At 43.3% G+C, this 12,716-nt stretch overlaps 1 protein-coding gene across 7 annotated transcripts in view; it reads right to left on the bottom strand.

The window, feature by feature from the left end:
- Positions 1-12,716, bottom strand: part of MARCHF10 (membrane associated ring-CH-type finger 10) — a 246,934-nt gene that overhangs the window by 8,958 nt on the left and 225,260 nt on the right. For all 7 annotated transcript variants that reach the window (XM_037809926.1, XM_037809927.1, XM_037809931.1 and 4 more), the window contains one exon: positions 8,739-8,852. In XM_037809926.1, coding sequence (XP_037665854.1) covers positions 8,739-8,852 — 114 coding nt within the window. The remainder of the gene's footprint in view (positions 1-8,738; positions 8,853-12,716) is intronic.

Genomic DNA, 12,716 nt, shown 5'->3' with positions numbered 1-12,716 from the left:
AAGAAACTGTTGACCAAATTAAAAAGATTCTGGACACTCATAGTACAAGACTAGAGGAAGTTGAACAACGAATCAGTGACCTGGAAGATGACAGAATGGAAAATTAAAGCATAAAAGAAAGAATGGGGAAAAAAATTGAAAAACTCGAAATGGACCTCAGGGATATGATAGATAATATGAAACGTCCAAATATAAGACTCATTGGTGTCCCAGAAGGGGAAGAAAAGGGTAAAGGTCTAGGAAGAGTATTCAAAGAAATTGTTGGGGAAAACTTCCCAAATCTTCTAAACAACATAAATACACAAATCATAAATGCTCAGCGAACTCCAAATAGAATAAATCCAAAAAAACCCACTCCGAGACATATACTGATCACACTGTCAAACATAGAAGAGAAGGAGCAAGTTCTGAAAGCAGCAAGAGAAAAGCAATTCACCACATACAAAGGAAACAGCATAAGACTAAGTAGTGACTACTCAGCAGCCACCATGGAGGCAAGAAGGCAGTGGCACGATATATTTAAAATTCTGAGTGAAAGGAATTTCCAGCCAAGAATACTTTATCCAGCAAAGCTCTCCTTCAAATTTGAGGGAGAGCTTAAATTTTTCACAGACAAAGAAATGCTGAGAGAATTTGCTAACAAGAGACCTGCCCTACTGGAGATACTAAAGGGAGCCCTACAGACAGAGAAACAAAGACAGGACAGAGAGACTTGGAGAAAGGTTCAGTACTAAAGAGATTCGGTATGGGTACAATAAAGGATATTAACAGAGAGAGGGAAAAATATGGCAAACATAAACCAAAGGATAAGATGGCCGATTCAAGAAATGCCTTCACGGTTTTAACGTTGAATGTAAATGGATTAAACTCCCCAATTAAAAGATATAGATTCGCAGAATGGATCAAAAAAAATGAACCATCAATATGTTGCATACAAGAGACTCATCTTAGACACAGGGACACAAAGAAACTGAAAGTGAAAGGATGGAAAAAAATATTTCATGCAAGCTACAGCCAAAAGAAAGCAGGTGTAGCAATATTAATCTCAGATAAAATAGACTTCAAATGCAGGGATGTTTTGAGAGACAAAGAAGGCCACTACATACTAATAAAAGGGGCAATTCAGCAAGAAGAAATAACAATCGTAAATGTCTATGCACCCAATCAAGGTGCCACAAAATACATGAGAGAAACACTGGCAAAACTAAAGGAAGCAATTGATGTTTCCACAATAATTGTGGGAGACTTCAACACATCACTCTCTCCTATAGATAGATCAACCAGACAGAAGACCAATAAGGAAATTGAAAACCTAAACAATCTGATAAATGAATTAGATTTAACAGACATCTACAGGACATTACATCCCAAATCACCAGGATACACATACTTTTCTAGTGCTCACGGAACTTTCTCCAGAATAGATCATATGCTGGGACATAAAACAAGCCTCAATAAATTTAAAAAGATTGAAATTATTCAAAGCACATTCTCTGACCACAATGGAATACAATTAGAAGTCAATAACCATCAGAGACTTAGAAAATTCACAAATACCTGGAGGTTAAACAACACACTCCTAAACAATCAGTGGGTTAAAGAAGAAATAGCAAGAGAAATTGCTAAATATATAGAGATGAATGAAAATGAGAAGACAACATACCAAAACCTATGGGATGCAGCAAAAGCAGTGCTAAGGGGGAAATTTATAGCACTAAACGCATATATTAAAAAGGAAGAAAGAGCCAAAATCAAAGAACTAATGGATCAACTGAAGATGCTAGAAAATGAACAGCAAACCAATCCTAAACCAAGTACAAGAAAAGAAATAACAAGGATTAAAGCAGAAATAAATGACATAGAGAACAAAAAAACAATACAGAGGATAAGTATCACCAAAAGTTGGTTCTTTGAGAAGATCAACAAGATTGACAAGCCCCTAGCTAGACTGACAACATCAAAAAGAGAGAAGACCCATATAAACAAAATAATGAATGAAAAAGGTGACATAACTGCAGATCCTGAAGAAATTAAAAAAATTATAAGAGGATATTATGAACAACTGTATGGCAACAAACTGGATAATGTAGAAGAAATGGACAATTTCCTGGAAACATATGAACAACCTAGACTGACCAGAGAAGAAATAGAAGACCTCAACCAACCCATCACAAGCAAAGAGATCCAATCAGTCATCAAAAATCTTCCCACAAATAAATGCCCAGGGCCAGATGGCTTCACAGGGGAATTCTACCAAACTTTCCAGAAAGAACTGACACCAATCTTACTCAAACTCTTTCAAAACATTGAAGAAAATGGAACACTACCTAACTCATTTTATGAAGCTAACATCAATCTAATACCAAAACCAGGCAAAGATGCTACAAAAAAGGAAAACTACCGGCCAATCTCCCTAATGAATGTAGATGCAAAACTCCTCAACAAAATACTTGCAAATCGAATCCAAAGACACATTAAAAAAATCATACACCATGACCAAGTGGGGTTCATTCCAGGCATGCAAGGATGGTTCAACATAAGAAAAACAATCAATGTATTACAACACATTAAAAACTCGAAAGGGAAAAATCAATTGATCATCTCAATAGATGCTGAAAAAGCATTTGACAAAATCCAACATCCGTTTTTGATAAAAACACTTCAAAAGGTAGGAATTGAAGGAAACTTCCTCAACATGATAAAGAGCATATATGAAAAACCCACAGCCAGCATAGTACTCAATGGTGAGAGACTGAAAGCCTTCCCTCTAAGATCAGGAACAAGACAAGGATGCCCGCTGTCACCACTGTTATTCAACATTGTGCTGGAAGTGCTAGCCAGGGCAATCCGGCAAGACAAAGAAATAAAAGGCATCCAAATTGGAAAAGAAGAAGTAAAACTGTCATTGTTTGCAGATGATATGATCTTATATCTAGAAAACCCTGAGAAATCAACGATACACCTACTAGAGCTAATAAACAAATTTAGCAAAGTAGCGGGATACAAGATTAATGCACATAAGTCAGTAATGTTTCTATATGCTAGAAATGAACAAACTGAAGAGACACTCAAGAAAAAGATACCATTTTCAATAGCAACTAAAAAAATCAAGTACCTAGGAATAAACTTAACCAAAGATGTAAAAGACCTATACAAAGAAAACTACATAACTCTACTAAAAGAAATAGAAGGGGACCTTAAAAGATGGAAAAATATTCCATGTTCATGGATAGGAAGGCTAAATGTCATTAAGATGTCAATTCTACCCAAACTCATCTACAGATTCAATGCAATCCCAATCAAAATTCCAACAACCTACTTTGCAGACTTGGAAAAGCTAGTTATCAAATTTATTTGGAAAGGGAAGATGCCTCGAATTGCTAAAGACACTCTAAAAAAGAAAGACGAAGTGGGAGGACTTACACTCCCTGACTTTGAAGCTTATTATAAAGCCACAGTTGCCAAAACAGCATGGTACTGGCACAAAGATAGACATATAGATCAATGGAATCGAATTGAGAATTCAGAGATAGACCCTCAGATCTATGGCTGACTGATCTTTGATAAGGCCCCCAAAGTCACCGAACTGAGCCATAATGGTCTTTTCAACAAATGGGGCTGGGAGAGTTGGATATCCATATCCAAAAGAATGAAAGAGGACCCCTACCTCACCCCCTACACAAAAATTAACTCAAAATGGACCAAAGATCTCAATATAAAAGAAAGTACCATAAAACTCCTAGAAGATAATGGAGGAAAACATCTTCAAGACCTTGTATTAGGAGGCCACTTCCTAGACTTTACACCCAAAGCACAAGCAACAAAAGAGAAAATAGATAAATGGGAACTCCTCAAGCTTAGAAGTTTCTGCACCTCAAAGGAATTTCTCAAAAAGGTAAAGAGGCAGCCAACTCAATGGGAAAAAATTTTTGGAAACCATGTATCTGACAAAAGACTGATATCTTGCATATACAAAGAAATCCTACAACTCAATGACAATAGTACAGACAGCCCAATTATAAAATGGGCAAAAGATATGAAAAGACAGTTCTCTGAAGAGGAAATACAAATGGCCAGGAAACACATGAAAAAATGTTCAGCTTCACTAGCTATTAGAGAGATGCAAATTAAGACCACAATGAGATACCATCTAACACCGGTTAGAATGGCTGCCATTAAACAAACAGGAAACTACAAATGCTGGAGGGGATGTGGAGAAATTGGAACTCTTATTCATTGTTGGTGGGACTGTATAATGGTTCAGCCACTCTGGAAGTCAGTCTGGCAGTTCCTTAGAAAACTAGATATAGAGCTACCATTCGATCCAGCTAGTGCACTTCTCGGTATATACCCGGAAGATCGGAAAGCAGTGACACGAACAGATATCTGCACGCCAATGTTCATAGCAGCATTATTCACAATTGCCAAGAGATGGAAACAACCCAAATGTCCTTCAACAGATGAGTGGATAAATAAAATGTGGTATATACACACGATGGAATACTACGCGGCAGTAAGAAGGAACGATCTGGTGAAACATATGACAACATGGATGAACCTTGAAGTCATAATGCTGAGCGAAATAAGCCAGGCACAAAAAGAGAAATATTATATGCTACCACTAATGTGAACTTTGAAAAATGTAAAACAAATGGTTTATAATGTAGAATGTAGGGGAACTAGCAGTAGAGAGCAATTAAGGAAGGGGGAACAATAATCCAAGAAGAACAGATAAGCTATTTAACGTTCTGGGGATGCCCAGAAATGACTATGGTCTGTTAATTTCTGATGGATGTAGTAGGAACAAGTTCACTGAAATGTTGCTATATTATGTAACTTTCTTGGGGTAAAGTAGGAACATGTTGGAAGTTAAGCAGTTATCTTAGGTTAGTTGTCTTTTTCTTACTCCCTTGTTATGGTCTCTTTGAAATGTTCTTTTATTGTATGTTTGTTTTCTTTTTAACTTTTTTTTTCATACAGTTGATTTAAAAAAGAAGGGAAAGTTAAAAAGAAAAAAGAAAAAAGAAAAAAGACAAACAAGGAAAAAAAAAAAAAGATGTAGTGCCCCCTTGAGGAGCCTGTGGAGAATGCAGGGGTATTCGCCTACCCCACCTCCATGGTTGCTAACATGACCACAGACATAGGGGACTGGTGGTTTGATGGGTTGAGCCCTCTACCATAAGTTTTATCCTTGGGAAGACGGTTGCTGCAAAGGAGAGGCTAGGCCTCCCTGTATTTGTGCCTAAGAGTCTCCTCCTGAATGCCTCTTTGTTGCTCAGATGTGGCCCTCTCTCTCTGGCTAAGCCAACTTGAAAGGTGAAATCACTGCCCTCCCCCCTACGTGGGATCAGACACCCAGGGAAGTGAATCTCCCTGGCAACGTGGAATATGACTCCCGGGGAGGAATGTAGACCCGGCATCGTGGGATGGAGAACATCTTCTTGACCAAAAGGGGGATGTGAAAGGAAATGAAATAAGCTTCAGTGGCAGAGAGATTCCAAAATGAGCTGAGAGATCACTCTGGTGGGCACTCTTACGCACACTTTATACAACCTTTTTTAGGTTCTAAAGAATTGGGGTAGCTGGTGGTGGATACCTGAAACTATTAAACTACAACCCAGAACCCATGAATCTCGAAGACAGTTGTATAAAAATGTAGCTTATGAGGGGTGACAATGGGATTGGGAAAGCCATAAGGACCAAACTCCACTTTGTCTAGTTTATGGATGGATGAGTAGAAAAGTAGGGGAAGGAAACAAACAGACAAAGGTACCCAGTGTTCTTTTTTACTTCAATTGCTCTTTTTCACTCTAATTATTATTCTTGTTATTTTTGTGTGTGTGCTAATGAAGGTGTCAGGGATTGATTTAGGTGATGAATGTACAACTATGGAATGGTACTGTAAACAATCGAAAGTACAATTTGTTTTGTATGACTGCGTGGTATGTGAATATATCTCAATAAAATGATGATTAAAAAAAAAAAAAAAAAAAACAAACATAACTCAAGACCTGCCTTCTGGAAAGAGTAGGCTCTGATTCATTAGTTCATCAGTTTGTGCCTCAAAAAGTTACCAAACACCTACTATGTACCAGATATTTTCTAGGCACTGGAGGACTATGGGGTACTAATGAGAGAAGGTTTCCATGCCCAAGGAGTTATGAACCTCCACCCCCACCCATGCAGACCATTTCCTTATTTGGCAGTCACTGGGCATGTGTGCAATCACTCACTCAATGCTCCTAGTCTCCATAGTGCCTGGGACATAGCAGTCATATAGGACTCACTGTGGGCCCAATATCATAAGAGGAAAGTGTAAAAGCCCTGGCTTTGCTTTCAGATAGCTCTCAGCTTCACTGGGGAGAAAAACTGCTCGTTTTGGGAATCCCTGAGAAACCTCAGGAAGCTTCAGCCAGAGAAGATTGTATGTAGTCAATTTCACTGTTCACTTGCCCAAATGCCACTTTCCAGTTCTTTTCTGGTTTTATAAATATGTGAGTCTCTTCTCATAACTTGATCAAAAATTCCTCAAAGAAATGGAAAAAATGGAATCATCTTTGATAGCCACTTTCCCCGATCCTCATTTTAGCACCTGGAGTAGAGCAATGCATGCATGAATGAATGAATGAATGATCATCATCATCATCAACAAGCATTTATTACTGGGGCTCTTAATGAGACACAACTAAGAAGCCCAATGTGAATGTTCTCGTAAGTAAAGGAGAGCCAAGGAGAATTTCTCTCCCAACTTAGTGCCTCTTTTTCTGCTAAACATTACCCTCAGATTCTGAGTATATCCTACAAGAAAATTCTGAGACTTTTCTCAAGAAGTGTGTGACTTTGACAAGAGCCATTTGGTTTCCTACTTGTGTCCCTCTTAACTGGTTATTTGCACTGGTTATTGCTCAGTGGTTTAAGTGAGTGAGCTCTATTTCAGGGTTTTCAAATTCAATGTAAGGTTGCAGTGAGAGAAGGGTATTTCCTGGCCTTTTCTGCTTCCTTCCACTTGGTTCCTAGCTTGCTCCCAGTGGAACCTTCTCTTCCTCTGGGACAGTTTTACTGGGGAGGTTCTTCAGAAGCAGAAACCAGTGCTTCAGGGCCTTGGTTTTAATCCATTGGTTGGACTGTTTGTTGTCTTCTCTTGTTTGCTGATATGTTGCTCAGTGATGCTGGGGCCATCTGTACCTAAATCAACCCTGGGGTGCTTTGAAGTTCAATGTGCAATAAAAAGTTCATTTAAAAGACGTGGAATCATGGAAATGAGGTTATAGAAATGTTAACAAAGGATCATTTCCTGCTTCCTGTACTTTCCTTTCTTCTTCTTTTTAAAAATGTATTTCTCTGAGGAATTTATGTCACCATTAAGACCATGGAAGAATTAAGAAAGGGCAAGCCCAGGTCAAAAAGAGGGTAAGATTCCTGAGAAGAGATCTTGGCCAAGACCCAGTCTGATTTCTTAAGAGAATTTAAGCCAGAAATAAAGTAGGGACAAATCTAGGAACAAACGCTAGGTTTGAACCCAGCAGTGTTAACAGTTGACTCCAAATGGATTGCAACAGCCCCTGTCATGCAGGGTCTGCTGCTACGTAAAGAAATTTGGAATCGGGATGACAACCTCCACACGGGGCCTGGTGCCAGCAGACAGAGGAGAGAGAGACGACAAGGAAGAAGAGGAAAGAGAAGAAAGTGAGGCTAAAGAGAGGTATATGGGGTAGGGTGGCAAGTGCCACTAAAACTGCCTTGCTCACTTTACAGTTATGACCCGACATAAGCAGAGGTCAAGTTCCAAGCTTCAAGAGGCGTTCTGAGAATCCAAACAACTAAAAGCATCCCGGCCCCTGATATGGCCAGGACAGGGGCAGGGGTGTCCCCTGCCCCAGCAGTGCTTTCTCCTGGCCTGGCCACAGAGAGGCATCTGATAAAGACAGAAGTCCCTTGGGGCTCAAGGTTCTGACATAACAACGGCCATATGACACTTCAGAGGTCAGCCAGCCCAGCACTCTCTTTTTTTCTGTGGAGATGATTCCCCTGAGGGTTGTGGACTTTGCCAAGCCCAGGCACAGTGAGTAGTAGGGCCCGGGTTCTCCTGCTATACTACGTGGCCTCCTGGGGTTCCCAGTTGTGTTGTTAAGGGAAGGGCAGCCACGGATGATCACTCCTTGCAAGCACTTGCCACTTCTCTAATAGCAAACGCTGATACCATGAGCGTCTTTATTTCTTGGCAGCCTGTCTCCTTCAGCCAGCACACACACGCACACACCAACATGCAAACGCCGACATAATGTAGTCTGGGCTCCCAAGCAAAATACACAGAGGCCCCTCTTACCATCCGCTTGCTATTGAAACAACTCTTTCACAGGGAAGGTACCTGGTTCCCACTGACTCTTCATGCTCGGGCAGTGGGCAGGCCCACAAGTAATGCTCATTCAGCCCCAGCATTCTTGCCGGCCTCTATTTTGAGCAACAAATATCCCTGGAGATTCACTTATTTATATGACCATTGATGACAACTTTATTACCACTCATGTTCAATAGTAAGTAATTATGTGATTATCACTTACTTTTCAGCCAGAGGGCCACTGAATATAAACTGCAGCCACTAAGTCTTAATCTTAACAGTGACAGCCCCATATCCCACCACATGACCGTGAGAACCTCCACAGATTGCACATCCAAGAAACAACACTGCAGGGTTTCAAGACTGCTGCCAGAGTGTTCCGGGTCAGAGCCAGACTTACCCTCTCTCTTGCAACCCAGTTGTAGTTGAGTCTCATGAGTTCTGCAAACCTCTGTTCGTAGAGGTGAAGCAGCAGCACCAGGTACAAGCCTGAATTCATCAGCTCATTTTGTGCCTAAATATGGAAAAGACAGCTCTTAAGTTCAGCCTGAAAATATTCATGATTTAAATCACGGGGTGTCGGGTAACAAGACCGAGAGGTGTTAAGAAATAGGACAAGAACCCAAGTCCCAAGGCAAGGCTGCCCTCGAGGACCAGAGAACAGGGCAGGGCAGCTGAGCTGGAAGGATGCTCTGGAAAAGCTCCAAGCTCCAGGCTCAGTGCCAGTCCATGGACATTTACTGAGCAGTTCATGTGCAAAGTCTTGTGCTGGGTGCTGTGGGGAACACAGGGCAGCGAGTCTCAGTACCTGTCTGCCGGGGCCACCTGATGGGGAAGGGAGGTCATTCAAAGCCAGCTCCAACACAAGCTGGATGTGGCAAGTGCTGCAGCGGAGAAGCAAAGGGGAAGAAAGAGATTGGTTGAGTATGACATGGGGAAAGGCTTCTTGGAGGAGGTGGCCCTTGAGCTGTCCCTTCTAGGATGGTAGGTGGCTGTGAGAGCTGCTGAGGACCTTTCAAACAGAAGCACTAAATACCAGCAAAGGTCTAGGAACGCAGAGAGCAGAGTGGTTTGGGAGAAATTCCCTACTCACTGGAGTATATGGGGAGGGTGTCTGTTTTGGATTAAAAACATTTTTTTTGGCATGGGCTGGGGAGATGACGGGGTGGGGACGACTTAGGCAGAACTGAAGAATTTGAACGTCACACCATATGTAACATGGAGCTCTTGGTGCCTTAAGCAGAGGTGTAAACGCCATGAGATCTGTGTCTTAGGAAGGCAGACATCTTTCTGTGGAAGTTACCATGGGATCGCTTTATTTTCTTAGATCCCTTGTTTGCCCAGAGAACCAGCCCCAGACCTCAGCTCTGTAAGATTCCTCCTTTACAATTGGGCCTATTGATGGCCTCACCTCAGGGCCCATCCTCTCTGGCTCATCTATGATTCAACCTTCAGAAAGTTTCTGCCCGGGCAAGGGCTTGGCTGCACTGTGGCCTTGGTGCTTGCACACTTCTGGTTTGTCTATGGGCCTGTTTTCATGCCTTTGCCTTGGATGCCCCTCTCCCACCTCTCTATCAGGACATGCCCATAACTTCTTGTCACAACCATCACCTCCTTGGGGAAGACTTCCCATTGAACCTCATTCACCCCCGTCATTCTTTCACACCAGGGCTCCCAAGCTTTTGTCTTTATTTTGTACACCGTATCTTGCATACTTGCCAATGTTTCTGCTTTTTCTTGAGGGATGGATTGAATTTTATTTTTTGTGCATCTCCCCAGTTCCATCATCTTTGCTTAAAATAGGTGTGTGACATAGGGAGGATGTGGCCATCTGGTGGCCGGGCTTTCTCTGTCCTCCCCTCCTCTGGCTATGCTGCAAGGCCTCACCCTTTGGACCTTTCATGGATCTTGTGCTTTAGTAAATTAGCAGCATTAGTAGCGACTCCTCCCCCTCTGCAGGGCAAGGGGGAAAGCCGATTTAATCCCCCATCTGTCCTCATGCCAGTCCCCATGGCTGGGGTAGGGAGCTCAGAATGGGCCAGACAGGGCTCAGGAGGCCGTCCAGCCCCAGGGGACAAACACTCCCAGCAGAGATCATGGCCCTTTACATCACCCTTGGGAAAGGTCAGATCTGTGACTCTGTTTTCCCAGGACAAACGAAGCTTGGACTTGACACAGGGACCACTTCAGGGCCTCATTTTCCTTCCTTCCTCAGCAGCCCAGGGAGCTCCACGGGCTGGTGTATTCATTCCCAATAGATCAAGGGTAGCTGTGGATGGTGACACAGAGCACATCTCTTCTGGGACAAAAGAGCTGGCAGGAAAAGCACCGAAGCTGAGCGAGGATTGACTGTCTCTTCCTTCTGAGTCAGTGCCCCATCTGGGAGGTAAAAACTGGCCCTCAAGGGCTCAAAGCCCCTCCACGGTCCTCCAGACCTGCCCTCAAAGGCTCAAATCAGCTGTCCTTAGCAGTCTGGCTTCCTATTTTTAGTCTCTGGCCGTTTTCTTTGTTCTTCTTACCTAGGCTTGGAGTGGAGAGAGAGGAAGTTGTTTGTTTTCACTTTTTCTGTTTTAATTGCCTACTCCTGCCTTTCCAGGAGTGGCTGCCTGCCCCGTCCTTTCAGGACCAGCCTCCTTCTCTGGGAAGCCTTCCTGATTGCAGCTCAGCTCCTGCAGACAAGCCAAGCCTCACCCCTCTTGTCTTCCTCGACCATGGCTCCCTCTGTGCGCTGCCAATGGTTTTCTTGCCAGCATCCTCTCCGCCAGTCAGCCTTTTGGCTCATAGACACTCTGATGCGTAATGGCAAATCAATCAGCTAGAAAATGGCTTGAACTATCAGGTTTGTCAAAGCATGCAGGGAAATCATTTGCTTTTTATGACTCAATAAGGCCTGGAGGCATGCAGATGGGAAAATATCCACTAATGTTTTCTGCAGATAATTTGAAAAGTCACTTCTAGCAGATTGTGTCTCTTCTCTGGTCTGTGGGAGGGAGCCTGTCACACGGCGCCATAAATCTCGCGGCTGAGCTCCTTTATGGGCGCCCTTTGCATGCGGTGTGTGCGCCTGCCACAAAGGCGCTTGGCGGACCAATCGGAGCGGGCGTTTGACAGTCAACTCCGAGTCATCGTCCTTTATACTCCCGAGCTACAAGTGGAAGGAATTTGTTATCTGAAAGAGTTCCATGGTATTTGTTTGGCAAGGGCAAAATGAACTGGATTTTGGAGAGTTATTTATTAGAGCTACTCTTGACCTGCTCCTCCCCTGACCCAAGCGCATCACACTCGGGCTCCCACGCACAGCTCCCTTTGTGCACCAGACGGAACGGAGCGGGGGTGGGAGGAGGGGGCAGGGAGGCTTGAAAGGCAGAAGGCCTGAGAAGCAGAGGATGAGAGCTATGGAGGCTCAGCCGCCTGCCAGCTGTTTTTCTTTCTTTTCTCCTGCCCCCCCACCCCCCACCCCCACCCTTCATTTGGTTAATATTCATTACCACTAGGAGATTTGCTACCAATGGAAATTCCTAATAGGATCCACCATAAGAAGCTGAAAGGTTGGCGGGACACTTTATCAAGCCTTCGAATGTTCTCAAGAGATGCTCCTAGGTTTGAGGGTGAGTAGGTGGTTTTGTGTGTCCAAGGACATTTGTCGTTGGCTGAGGTGGAGCAAGGCCAGGCCAGGGGTCCGCTGACGCCCTCCTTGGCCGCAGGGCAAGGGTGGGGGCAGCATGCCTGCAGCATGCCTCCATCACGCATGAGCCTCCAGAGGGCACTTTACTCGGACAGCCTGGGGCCATCAAGACTACGACTTTGGGCAAAGAGTTTTAACCATACAGGGCCAACGTGACCCCATTATAAAGTAGGGGGAAGCTCCCTCTTCTGTCTGTTTCCCTAAGACATTAGGATGAGATGAGCTAATACAAATGCAAGTGGTATTGCACAGAACAAAACATCCTGCAAGAGGCAAGAAGTAAAGATGGCATTCAGGTGAACTAGCTGGGTGTAAATCCGTGGGGGCAAGAAGCATGTCTGTAGGTCTTGTGCCTAGCCCCATGCCTGATGCTTAGTATGTGCTCAATAAATACATTGACAAAGGAACAAGGGAAAATAAATGGATGAAAAATATGCAGCTGGAGGGATTAAAAAATGTATAACTTTGGAGTAGTGGCCCATTCAGCTATGACTTTTGACTCTAGTGGCTCCACTTTAATATACATAATAATCACTACGGGTGGGGGGAGGCTAGGGGCTATTAAAACAGTTGCTGAGCACCACCCCCAGAGCTTCTGGGATGTTGCCCGAGAATATGCATTTCTAGCAAGTTCCCAGGTGACGCTGATGCTACTGGTCTAGGGACTGCTGATCTTTGAGAACTACTGATCTA

Source organism: Choloepus didactylus, chromosome 18 (genome assembly GCF_015220235.1).
Source record: "Choloepus didactylus isolate mChoDid1 chromosome 18, mChoDid1.pri, whole genome shotgun sequence".
Taxonomy (NCBI): Eukaryota; Metazoa; Chordata; class Mammalia; order Pilosa; family Megalonychidae; genus Choloepus; species Choloepus didactylus.
This window is presented reverse-complemented; position numbering and strand designations above follow the sequence as displayed.